At 39.4% G+C, this 13,593-nt stretch overlaps 1 protein-coding gene across 21 annotated transcripts in view; it reads left to right on the plus strand.

The window, feature by feature from the left end:
* LOC100710725 (voltage-dependent N-type calcium channel subunit alpha-1B) overlaps window positions 1-13,593 on the plus strand; it is a 219,586-nt gene that overhangs the window by 170,027 nt on the left and 35,966 nt on the right. For all 21 annotated transcript variants that reach the window (XR_003222360.1, XM_025911919.1, XM_025911931.1 and 18 more), the window contains 2 exons: window positions 10,653-10,758; window positions 11,253-11,360. Coding sequence is in view for 20 of the 21 variants with exons in the window: in XM_025911919.1 (XP_025767704.1) it covers window positions 10,653-10,758; window positions 11,253-11,360 (214 nt within the window). In the remaining variant the exon portion in view is untranslated. Of the gene's footprint in view, window positions 1-10,652; window positions 10,759-11,252; window positions 11,361-13,593 lie in introns of those variants that run through there.

Below are 13,593 nucleotides of genomic sequence, written 5' to 3' on the forward strand. Positions count from 1 at the left end.
CTGGCACTAGAGAGGGCTTTGTATAGTTTAGAAATAGATTTAGGATCATGGTTGTAGCATTTTTCAGGATGTGGAAAAAATGTGACTCAGCATCTGTAAAGTCTGAGAATTTGCACTCATGATCAATATATGATCTCAGCTGTAAGTATCTGTGAAAGTTGTACTGTGTCAGGTTGTGTTTTTCGCGCAAGGTCTCAAAGCTAAGCACAATGTTTCTATGAGTAAGGGAGAGGAATGTTGTAAGGCCATAAGATATCCACGATTTAAAGTTAGAGTAATGTCTGTTTGGAATAAAATCTGAGTCAAAAACAAACCACCTGAAAATTCTTAACATTTTGTGTATCCCACAAATGTTGATTACCTTCTGCCAAACTTGAAGGGTGTGGGTTAACCAAGGGTTCTCCAACTTTTCCAGCCGACACATTAGACCCTTATCTGCTATTACAGCTTGTAGGGGGAATCGGTCCAACAGGCTGGACTCCAGTTCCTTCCACCTAGCTATGTATGACTTGTTGGACCAATATAAGAGGGGGTTATTTGAGCGGCATAATAATAATTCCTGAGGCAGGGGAGACCCAATCCTCCCTTTTCCTTGGGGAGCTGGAGGGTGGCATATTTAATCCTTGGCTTTTGGCCCTGCCAGATAAATCTGGAGATGCATTTGTCCCACTCAATGAATTGGTAATCGCTCACTTCTGTTGGCAAGTTTCTAAAAAGGTAAAGCAGTCTGGGGAGCATGTTCATCTTAATTGCAGTTACCCAGGAGCTGAGACTCAAGGAGGAGACCAGATTCCATCTGTGCATATCAGCTTTTATACTTGCAGATATTGGCTCATAGTTTGCCTGAAAGAGCCCTGAGAGGTCCACAGTCAGATATATTCCCAGGCAATGTTCCCTCTAAGCTGCGCGGGTGCGCGGGTGCGCAATCGCGCACTGCTGGCACGGTCTCCGTGCACAGAAAATCTGCGTTGCGCACAAAAAAAATCTAACCTGAATTGAAATTAAAATAAATACGTTAACAATTCATTCTGTTTTACAGTGTGAGTCAGTAAGTGACCGGTGACTGGCTGCTCCAGCCAATCATGCGATTCACATTCGTATATACGCAGCTAATCAACGTTGTTGACAGGCTATGACAGCGTCCTTATGTGCAGACACCGGTGTTTTAGCGAGCAAAGCGGCGTGGCTGATGTGGAGTGAAGCCACGTTAATGACATCGTGTACAACCATTGGAGATGTGAGCAGGACAGATGGAACAATTGACAGAAAACGTGTGGACTTTATACCAGTTTTTAAATTGTGTTGATAGGCCACGTAAAACCAGAGTTATGATAAAAAATATATGCAATGTTTGTTTTTTTCCTGAATATTATCGTTGTTTGTATTTACTGCAGGAATAAACGGTAAAACAGCGTTTTATTAGGAAAGTGTGTTTTCAGTGTGTTGTCTTGTGTAGTTAGTGTGTAGTGTAATCAATAGTTTTGTTGTGTGTGTCAGAACAATGAGGCGACTGCTGAATGTTACAGGTGTTACAAGAGTGATTCATCTATATTTGTCAGGCCTGCAGGTATCAGGCTTGTGAGGTTTCCAGGAGAACATCACGGGCCTGATACCTGTGGACAGAAATTATTTTTTGGAGTGGCATAAATAATTTGTGTGGCATCAAATTTGATGGAGAACACCTGATTGTTCTGTAAATAGTTTGAAATGTTTATTTAAAAAAACGCCTTGGCTGCAGTTTTAGGTAAATAGCTGCAAAAAACTTTGTTGTTGGCAAAACTCAGTTACTTTTTTGAAGAAGTAAATATATAATTAATTGCCCAACATTGGTCATTATATACTGTATTTTGCAGACAGAGAGTTACAGGACTCTCTCCCAGACCACAGACTCATACTCATAATACAAGTCAGAGCTTTAGAAAAAAAAAGAAGAAAGAAAGTTGTGTTTTCAAAATTGGATAATTGGAGTTATTTTTACTTCCAATAGTGTTAACATACTTCCAATAGTGTTAACATACTACACAGGTCATGAACAAGACTTCTTATAATTTTTATTGTAAGTGGGCTAAAGCACTTAATTAAAAGTAGTCTAACATAAATATAAATGCTGTAATTTGATTGTTTTGATAAACCATGTAACTGGATTCAATGCTGGCGTGACCACAGTGCACACGTCTAATGTTGCTTACAGTGGTCGATGGGACCGCTCAGGGAGTTTTTGTGTTTGCTCAAACACATGAAAAATTAGAGGGAACATTGTTCCCAGGTACTTAATTTTCTCATTATCCCAATTTACTTTAAATTTTCTATGTAAAGCTGCAGGAGCTGTATAATTTAAAGTCATCACCTGTGTTTTTGAAATGTTAACCTTATAACCAGATAGCTTCCCAAAATCAGTTAAAGTAGACATCAATTCAGTAAACGACCTCTCCGGCTCCCCCAGGCAGGCCAGTACATCATCGGCAAACATTACTACTTTATGTTCAACTCCTGACAATGCAATACCCTTAATATTATAATTTTGTCGAATCGACTGGCCTAATGTTTCTATAAATAAATCAAAGATAAGTGGCGAGATTGCGCAACCCTGCCTGCAGCCACGTTCCAGAATAAAGGGCTTAGACAAATCACCATTTACCTTAATACGGGCTGAAGGTCGAACATAAAGAGCTTGGATTACTCTAATAAACTTGTCTTGAAAGCCAAACTTCCCCAGAACCTTGTACAAAAATACCCATCTGACGGAGTCGAAGGCTTTCTCAGCATCGAGACTTCCTATTATTGATTGAGTTTTGTTTTGTTGTATTTGAGTAGAGATGTGTAATATTCTTCTAATGTTGTCAGTTGTTTGTCTATACTGAATGAAACCAGACTGATCTAAATTAATGAGGTCAGGTAGCAACTTTTCCAGTCTACGGGCAAGAATAGAGGTAAATCATTTGTAATCCAAATTAAGGACACTGACCGGTCGATAGTTTCCACATTCTCGTTTATCTTTCCCTTCTTTTGGGATAATTGAAATAGTTGCCTCCCTCCAAGAGGGTGGGATTTCTCCCTCCTGTAGGATGTAGTTAAATGACTTCAGCAATATGGGGACTAGATCTGCCCTCAGGCTGTGATACCACTGAGAACTGAACTAGAGATGGACCGATCTGATATTACGTATCGGTATCAGTCTGATACTGACCTAAATTACTGGATCGGATATCGGAGAGAAATAAAAAATGTAATCTGATCCATTAAATATTACGAAAGCGACTCACAAAACTTGCAACATGGCGTAACTCAGCTCATAACCTTAGCACGTCGGAGCAGTATGCGTCACGTGATAGAGTGGCTGTGGCGTGCCAGACCTCTCGGCGGTCTGGTTGAGCATTTGGAGCCTCGCTACCAAACCGGCATTTCATCTTCGAGAAAGTTATCCCAGAAGGAAGTAAAGCATGTGTCTAAGTTCATCTCTGAATGTTTGTAAAGCATTCCCACGTTAAGCTTAACAACCGATATATGGAGCGACTGCCTCTTCTCTCTCCTTCCCTCTCCTGTTGCTACTTCAATCATGAAACTGATCAATGATCAGCTGATCGGCTTTTCTGTCGTGGCTCCCGTCTCTCGTTTGTTTTTGGCCCACTTTGCACCAGAAAGAGGAAACCAGCGGCTGAACAACAGCAGCACGTTTAAGCTTGATAAGCTGTTGTTAGAATTTATTTAATATTACTTTCTACACCAGGATCCTTTTCTACTTAGCTGACAGCTGGTAACTGTGCAGGAGCGGGTCTAGCAAAGTTATGCCAGGGGGGCAGGTAGGGCATTAACAGGGAAAAGGGGGGCACAAAGACATACTTTTCTTTCTTATTCTCATTTAAAATGTATAGCTTTTAATAAATAATTATCTGAATCCTACACCCAAAGTTTTAATCTGATGTAAAATGTATAGAAGTCCATTGCTGTATATAGAAACTGTTAAGTCTAACAGCTATAGTACTTTTTCCCTTTGGGACGGTACCATCTGTGCAGTCTGCAATTCTGTTAAAGAAAGATGTTGAATCTATTTCAGTATATCTGTATTCTGATTCCGATTCTGATTATTTAATTATTGTGGAAAAATAATTTATTTCTGTGCATTTTTTTTCATGTGCATTAAATTAAAGTTGATTACATCGATTAAGCATCATGAGGCGGAGGGTGTGGGGTGGTTCCCTATTTTTTCTTTTGCTGGGAGTTGGCAACCCTATTAGTTAGGTTGCTTAATATTTCCGCTAAGTACTCTTTAAAATACCAGAATAGGGAGGATGGAGGATTTAAGTTTATTAGATTGATCAGTATTGCTGAACTATTAAATATTTTGGGTGCACTGTATTTTTTGCATACAGGTATAACAGAATAGCTTTAATATTTGTTTGTTTTTTTAAACTTGAGTATGAACTTATACAAAATGGAGCAAGATATTAAAAAACAGTTTTATTGATTGAAAAATACACTATATCGGATTCATGTCGGTATCGGCAGATATCCAAATCTATGATATCGGTATCGGTATCGGACATAAAAAAGTGGTATCATGCCATCTCTAAACTGAACCCATCCAGACCAACTGCCTTTCCTGGTTTTAATCTGGAAAGATCTGCATTAATGTCTTCCACTTTGAGCGTATCCCAGAGAATAGTTGGAGATACCTCCCCTGTGTCATTAATTTCTAAAAATTTTTAATGTCTTCCTTTATTTTAGAAACTGTGATAGGATCATTAAGCAAGTGCAAATTAAATTTCCACAGAATGGTACGTTTTTTCCTAGCCACCTGCAACGATAGAGAGATAGGACTATGGTCAGATAAAACTCTCGTTAATATGTCACATTCTTTGATCCTAAATCTATCCATATTAAACATGAAAAAGTAGTCCAGCCTTGCATAGACTTTAAATGAGCCAGAATAGTGAGTGAAATCTCTGACAGATGGGTAGTGATCCCTCCATACATCTATTGTCCCCATCTCTACCATATAAGAATTGACTTTTCTGGTAAGTGCTGTTATCTGATTAGTCGGGTTGGAGGAGTCTAGTTTAGGATCAAGCCTGAAGTTAAAATCCCCCCCACAGACTATCCCCCGAGAGTCGACCATTAAATCAAAAAATATTTCTATAGAATAGCCAATCGCTCCCAGGGGGAGCATAAACATTTAATATTGTGATTTCAGACCCCTCTATCCTTCCTGTTATTCTAACAAATCTGCCTTCCTCGTCACAGAGTTCTGAGATATGTTCATAGTTAAGTGTACCAGAGATAAGTGTACACCCCTCTTGTGTTTAGACTTGATGGAAGAAGAAAATACGTATTTAAAGCCCTTTCTTTTCAATCTCAAGTGATCTGCTTGGTTCATGTGTGTCTCCTGAAGTAGTGCAATCTGGGCCTTCTCTTTCCTTAGTTTAGACAGTATCTGACTCACTTCCCATGAAGATATACTAAGTAACCACAGCGCATAAACTCAATAGCAGCAGGCAACCCCCTCTTAAAAAAGTAACACATGAAAAAAGTTAAAAATAAGCAGAAAACGTTTGAACATAACTGAAGCTTAAAAGCTCCTGGGCTGGCTTCTGATAGTGGATCGCTTCCACTGTCACCCTCACAACTTGAAGGGGAACTCCTTATTACTTGCTGAGTTAGGGGGCCTTCCACTGTGATGGCACTCATAGCACGGAGAAACCCCACCCATTTTAGCTCGACATTAAACATAATTCACCATGTTGTCCATAACGACTACATAACATTAAATTAGTTCTCTTCACATCTGTATACTTGCAGCTTCTCTCTGTATCCAGCAACTCCTCGGTTCTGTTGCGGGCGCCAACCGCCAGCTCCCTGCCACAGCAGGTATCTTTGTAGTTTTTCTCTGGGAGTTGCCGGTGGTATGATCACCTTTCCCGGCAGGCCCTGACTCGCCAGGTCCGCCGTTGCATTCTCCACCGTCTTATAGGTTTTCACTCCTTCTTCGATAAAAACCTTAAGGCGCGCTGGATAGAGGGTCCTAAACCGTAGATTCTTCTCTTTTAGGATCTTTCATGCCTCTGCATAGCCATGATCTCAGGGGGGTAGTCTTGGTCGAGGTTGATCTTGCTGGAATTCCACATAAAATCTTTCTTCTGCCAAGCAAGCCTCTGCACTTCTTCTTTGACAGTGAAGCACAGGAATTTTACCAGGATCAATCTGGGTTGGGAGCCATCTGGAGGGGGTGACGATAACGCTCTGTGTGCTCTCTGGATTTGTAGTGCTGTTGATGGTGGGATGGCGAGATTCTCCCGGAATAGCTTCTCCACAAAGTGGGGCATAGATGGTGCTCCCGATTCTGCTCCCTCCGGCACCCCATATAGTCTGAGCGACTCCCTCCTCGAGTAGGCCTCCAATGTCAGTTTTGTTTGAAGCTTTTCCTGCATTGTTAATATCTCAGACAAAATCTCCTCTGTGCTCTGGAGCTTATCTTCGTGTTCAGCAACCCTGGTTTACACATCGTTGAGCCATGCGTTGACTTTGTCCAGCTCGCCTCTTATTTCCAGCAGTTGCGATTTCATATCTTTTCGAAATTCTTTCACCTCTTTGCCAACGCCTCTCAATTCTTTCAGTATCAGCGTCAAACTTGCCGGATCATCCTCGTCTTCTGTCCCAGAACCATCGCGGGTGGGAGAGTGGCCTCGGCTAGCCCCATGGGGGCTAACGTTAGCCTCTTCTGTTAGCTGCGCGTTATCATCTTCATCTCGGACTTGGCCAAAGTCCAAAAGCTGGAAACAGTCTGGATGATCCTTTTTTTCTTTGGTCCGGAGCACACGGCATGCTTTTCTCCCAAAAAATACCTGAAATATTGATTCACCTGACCACAGTACATGTTTCCACTGTATGATGGTCCATCCCAGATGCCTCCAAGCCCAGGGAATTGGACTGCGCTTTTGGCACAGTACAGTTTTAACTGGCATTTGTGGATGTAACTATGTATTGTCATATTTGACAAAGGCTTGCCAAAGTAGCCCTGAGCCCATGTGGTGATATCACTTTTAGATGAATGAGATTCTTGATGCAGTGCTGCCTAAGGGATCAGAGATCACGGTTGTTCAGCTTAGGTTTGCGCCCCTGTCCTTTACGCACTGAAATTCCTCCAGATTCCTTGAATTTTTAATTATGTTATGCACTGTTTAAGGTGAAATATCCAAATCTCTTCCTATCTTTCTTTGAGGAGAATTGCTTTTACACATTTCAATAATTTCTTCCCGTATTTGTTAGCAAACCGGAGATCCTTGGCCTATCTTTGCTCCTAAAGGACTAGATCTTTCTTGGATGCTGCTTTTGTACCAAATCATAATTACAATCACCTGTTGACATCACCGGTTTCAAATCATATCATTATTTAACCAATTTACCTGATTACTAGCCCTAAATTGCTCCTGTCCCAACCTTTTTTGGAATGTGTTCCAGGTCTGAATGAAATACAAGTCAAAGTCAATTTAGAAATCACTACTTTCTTTTTTTTATTTGCATTTTCCATACTGTCCCAACTTATTAGAAAGCAATCTAATAAAAATCATGCAGTATAAGTGCAGCTTTTACCCATTTATTTCTCCTGGCAACAGTGGGAAGGAAAAACAATAGAATCAATTGTGTTATAACACAAAAAGTCCATTACAGAAAATATTGATAAACTGAGACAGGAATCGTCCAAAATTTCTCTTTGTCATTGTCATAAGCAGCTTCAAGGAAGATCTGATGGAATTTCTGCTGTTGAAGGAGCTTCTGTTAACCCATCCCCCCCCAATATTCCCCATGTATGAATACTCAGTATGTTGATTAAACTCATAGCAATTACGAGTGTTTTTTTTTAGTTTAGTTATATTGGATTGGTCTTAAATTATAACTTTAATTATAACTTAGATGATCTGTCCACATTTTGAGAAATCAATGCAGAAATCCATGCGATTCCAAGGGACTGACTTTTTCTTGCAGCTGCAAGCCCACCACATCTCAATTTTCCCATTTCAAAGGGCTTCTTCATGGGCTCAGATTGTGGTCAGCTGTGAACTGAGTTTTGTAACCTTGTAAAAGGTCAGTAAAGCGTCCCTCCAACAGCCAAACCCATCTGTTCTCTGATTGGATTGTTAAATTTGTGATTGACATGACATTGACCAATCAGCTGAAAGGAAGAAGAAAGGAAGAATTTTGACCAAGAAAAATTGGGTCAAAATTCGTACTCGCAAGTTGAATCTCACGCACAGCCAGGGAACTTGAGTTTTACACATAGTTTTTTGCTTTGTATCTGTAACCAGACCTTAACAAAAAAAAAGTTCAACTTGTGACAAATCTTTTTTACATGCACACAAATTCTCATCTATAGATGCACGAACATAAAATTTTCAGTTTTGGTTTACAAGGTTCCAAAACTCAGTTCACAGAGTAGAGTCATCCTACTTTCTAAGTACCTCATAGAATTGCTGATGTACTGAGGTGGTATTCCTGTTTTAAAGGCATTGCCCCATCATATAGGCATTTGTTTTTACTAAAAAGCATTTGCATCAATCAAAACATGTTCCTCAAAAAAAAAATCTATTATTTTGGAAAGTGTCCTCACTTTAGTACCCTTTTCACAGCAACTGTAAGAGGGAATTATTCACTCTAACAATATTACACAGTTTTTCAGAAGCACTAGTTGCTTGACGATTTCATCCATAGTTTATACTAAGTGCATCTAACTGATGTTTAAATGCATTCATATTGTAAACAAAATCAAACTGTTAATACATGACGATGTTGGTAATGGTTAGCAGATTTAAAAAATCTAATTGCAAACTGGCAGGTGACACTATCAGTAAACTGAAAAGGGCTTGTATAGCCCGCGTGCACAGTGTTGTATATTAAAGTTTTCCAAATAAATGGAGAATAATAGAATTGTCCTTAAGTATAACATTTCATTCAATATGAATTTTCAGAGATGCACCTATCTAAGAGTTACTTATCTTTTTATTTCAATTTCAAGAACTAATACTTGATTTATCAGAGATTACATTTTTTGATATTGATATATCTGGCTATATATTTTCTATGTATTAGTTATGTGCTAGAATCAAAACTTATTCATCTGAATCAGATTTGGTGATGCTCTACGATAACCTTAAAAGGTTACAGTTTGTGTTTTTCAGAATAATGAGTCAGGCAGCCAGTACAATTGAATTCAGTGAAGCTTTGTTAGTTAATTTTTGCTCCAATTATAAGAGCGTGTAAATGCATAAACATGTAAACAAAAAATGACATTAGCATCTCTCACCACTTTACAGCTTACCTTGTTTTGAACTGTTTGCCACTTTTTTTTGGATGGATGGATGGATGGATGGATGGATGGATGGACCTTTTTGCTCATTAATACACTGTTTCTTTAATGATAGACTGGAATGCATTTATCTTTTTCTAGATTCTTCAAAACTTGAAAATGCTCTGCCTTTAGGTTTAGATATCTGTTTTTTTTAGCTTGTAAGCTTTCTCTTTGAGACCAGCTCTGCATTAAAAAGTGGAGGCAGAGATAGTGACACAATTCTAACACTCCCTGGATTGTACCTATACCTACTACCTCAAACAGTTTGTGCTTAAAAATAAATGTAAAAAAAAAAACATGTTATAATTCGTCATAAAACATTACAGCTCTATTAACTGCTAAATGCAAGAAGCATTGGACATGACCTAATGTGCTGAAAAGCATTGGAGCAGCTCTGCTGAACAAACACCATTTTCAAATGGTTATTTTTTCTGCAAAAATAATCATTTCAGTGCATAAGGGGCAAAAGATATGTTGCTACAGGTAAATCTTTAATAGGTCAATGACTTCTGTTAGTGTTAGAGTGGTTTGAGTTAAGGATTTGTTCTTTCTAGCTGATTGTGCAGCCTATGATTGTGTGTGCACATGTGCTAAAGAAGTGAGTGTGTGGCCATGTGTAAATGTTTGGCCCTCAGTTCTCCATCCCCGTTTCATTCTGACTCTGGTCTTCTTATTCTCTGCACTGCCACTGATAGCACATGTAGGTGAATGCTTTTTGTGTTCAGGGGAGCTCAACTCTTACACCAACAATCCCATAGCATCCTTTATGCAAATAGTGGTTACATTAATGCTGTATGAACAAAGTCTTCCTGCTAAGTCTGATCAAGCTTGGTGGAATGAACTCTTTATTGCTAGCATCCACTGTACATGTAGAGCATACTCAGCTTCTCAACTCCAAGCTGATGATTGCTGCGATGGCAACCACAGAGTCGAGCTCCTGCGACTGTTGAAGCACCTTCATGGTTATGTGTTACATGCCTTCTCTCGCCTTTTTTTCGGTCAATGTCAGTCTTGCACCAGTGCCCTTTGACTTGCAACATAGTGCATACTGTAGCTAGTAGCAGTGTATGTCAATGTCTAGTTTGTCTCCTGTATATTCTCATAGAGAAGGCTTTTTGTGTGCTGAATTATGTCTCTGGAGCATTTCATCAGTCTAGAGAAGCTTGCACATAATAAACCAAATTTAGCAAAGAACCTGAATCATTTGAGTGGATAGTATCACAACAGCACACAGACTGATTTCTCTGGGTTATGTTTTTATTAAACAGTCTGCTATGATCAGTGACCTAATGTCTCTTTGTCTAACCCTCAGCGCCTCGTCAAAATGAATATGCCTATTGCTGATGACAACACAGTTCACTTTACCTCCACTCTGATGGCCCTGATTCGCACAGCACTGGAGATCAAGTTGGCGTCAGGTTAGAGGCACATAATTATACTCTGATAACACTGTGTAGACCCAAAATGGTCTAAGTAATCTTCAATGTAAACCTTAATCCTAACCTTATATTTTGGAGCAAAGCAAAAAGGACAGTTGTGGGGGAAAAATAAATAGTTTTTGATGTGTGTCAGTTACAGTTATTACTTTTTTGTTCCCTGACTGCCAACACTTGGGAAAACATTTTTTTGAGCCTGGTTCTGCCAGAGGTTTCCTCCTGTTAAAAGGGAGTTTTTCCTTCCCACTGTCGCCAAAGTGAAGCGATCGTCTGATTCTTGGAGTTTCTCTGTATTATTGTTGGATCTTGACCTTACAATATTAAATGCCTTGAGGTGACTGTCATTGTGATTTCGTGGTATATACATTTAAGTGAATTGAAAGAACAAACATTTTCTGATTGCACAGGGTTAAGGTTATCACTATTATGACAAGAGGTTGAGTCTGTTTTTATCTCTCTCAATTTTGTACTTGTAGGAATCGTAGCCCAGCGATTATGTGATGCAGAGTTAAAAAAGGAATTGTCCACAGTGTGGCCCAACCTTTCTCAAAAGACCATGGACCTGTTGGTGACGCCACATAAACGTAAGCAAATTATCAGAATTTGTATTTTCTGTTCATCTATAGAACTACTATACGTTTTTAAAAATTGTGGCACTAAGAGTTGATGCTAAAGAGAAAATTAGTACAAATTATTATTAGTCGCTTTTAATTGAACATTATAATACCATTTCCAAACTCTGGTGTCCTTTCATAATACTATATTCATATTATATTCATAATACTCTTTAGTACACTATAGTATTAATTAGGGATGGGTATCGTTTAGGTTTTATCCGATACCGGTGCCAAACCGGTACTTTTGAAACAGTGCCAGTGCTTAAACGGTGCTCAAACCGGTGCTTAAAGAATGGAGAACACAAAATTGGTCCAAAAACCTCTCATGTTCAGCTGTTTTTTTCGTAAAAAGATAACAATGTTAGCCTTTTCTGCAGCTATACGGCATATATGGTCTCACTCTTGGCTGGAAGCAGTGCTTAAACAATGGAAAAAACACAAACTTTGTCCAAAAACCTCTCATGTTTAGCTGTTTTTTTGTAAAAAGATAACAATGTTAGCCTTTTCTCCAGCTATAGGGCATATATGGTATCACTCTTGGTTGGAAGCAGTGCTTAATCAATGGAAAAAACACAAACTTTGTCCAAAAACCTCTCATGTTTAGCTGTTTTTTTGTAAAAAGATAACAATGTTAGCCTTTTCTGCAGCTATAGGGCATATATGGTATCACTCTTGGCTGGAAGCAGTGCTTAAACAATGGAAAAAACACAAACTTTGTCCAAAAACCTCTCATGTTTAGCTGTTTTTTTGTAAAAAGATAACAATGTTAGCCTTTTCTGCAGCTATAGGGCATATATGGTATCACTCTTGGCTGGAAGCAGTGCTTAAACAATGGAAAAAACACAAACTTTGTCCAAAAACCTCTCATGTTTAACTGTTTTCCACTTTTTCTTTGGTCATTTTAGCCTTTTTGGCCAGGGTGAAGGGAGTATCTGCCATCCAACAAGAAGACAGCCGCATGTAACTACGACGGTGTTTGCTAGTTCACCTTACATGCATTAATGTAATAATGTGGTTAGCGTACTCAACGTTAATTACACACGAACAACATGAAGCTACTCACGCAGAGAAGAACGGCTGCTGCTGCCATCATCATCCGTCATCATTTCCGCTACACTGGCAGGGCTAGAGGCCAGGACTCTACTCTTCGGGTTTTTGGGGGATGTTGCTAACTCCGGTCCGATAACAGGCACCACACCCGCAGCAGATGTGCACGGTGTGAGGTCTCGCAGCAAGCTATCAAACACGGCGCATTTCTCGGCTTTAAAAAAAACGCTATGTGTCGCCAGGTGTTTCATCAGATTTGAGGTGTTACTTCCTTTGACAGTATCACAGTATCAGCTTAAAGCACTTGTTGCAGGCTGCTGAGTTTGCATCTTTTGCTGTGATGTACAGCCAGACTTTTGACCGCTTCGCCTTGGGCATTTTTAATCTGTAGCTCTGCTCTAAAAGAACGTACGTACCTGGCCCCGCCTACTATCCTCGGAAACGTAAAATGATTGGCTAGAATTGGCTCAGGAAAAAAAAAAGCACCGAAATAAAGAACTGAAATGTGCGCTGCTTTTCGGTCTGGTTACTACCGTTTATGTCAGAACCGGTGCCATCATGGCACCGGATACCGGTACCCATCCCTAGTATTAATACTCTGACTAGCAATTTTATATGATGGATTATGCAGAAAAAAATAGAATTGGGCTGAAAGGTCTATTGCTTTGTTAAGTATTCAGGTTGTGTATCATGTTTTTAAAAGTAACTAAGTAATAAAGTAACTAATTACTTTCAAAAATAAGTAATTAGTAAAGTAACAAGATTCATTTCTTGGAGAAGTAATCAGTAATTAGTAACTTTTTTTTTTCAAGTAACTTGACCAACACTGGTCATCATGACTTTAAAATTTTCCTACCCAAGGTGCAGACAGTGACTACAATCAAGTCTTTAAAGGTTTAATTTAAAAAGGAAATGGGCAAACAAAGCTTAGGAGTGGGTACCAAATAGCAGGTGGAGATCTGTGGTGAGTGGCAGGGTTTCAGCGGATAGTGGGCAGGTAGGCAATTTGCAGGTAAGTCAATGAATCCATAGGAAGTGGTTCACAGCTGTGAACTGCTGACTCCTCAAGGGAAGAGAGGATGATTTTCCAAGGGATGGAGGACAGACTTCAGCTGGTACACAGCTGGTCCTTAAATATACTGCCATAAAAAGT

This window comes from Oreochromis niloticus, linkage group LG12 (genome assembly GCF_001858045.2).
Source record: "Oreochromis niloticus isolate F11D_XX linkage group LG12, O_niloticus_UMD_NMBU, whole genome shotgun sequence".
In the NCBI taxonomy this organism is placed as follows: domain Eukaryota; kingdom Metazoa; phylum Chordata; class Actinopteri; order Cichliformes; family Cichlidae; genus Oreochromis; species Oreochromis niloticus.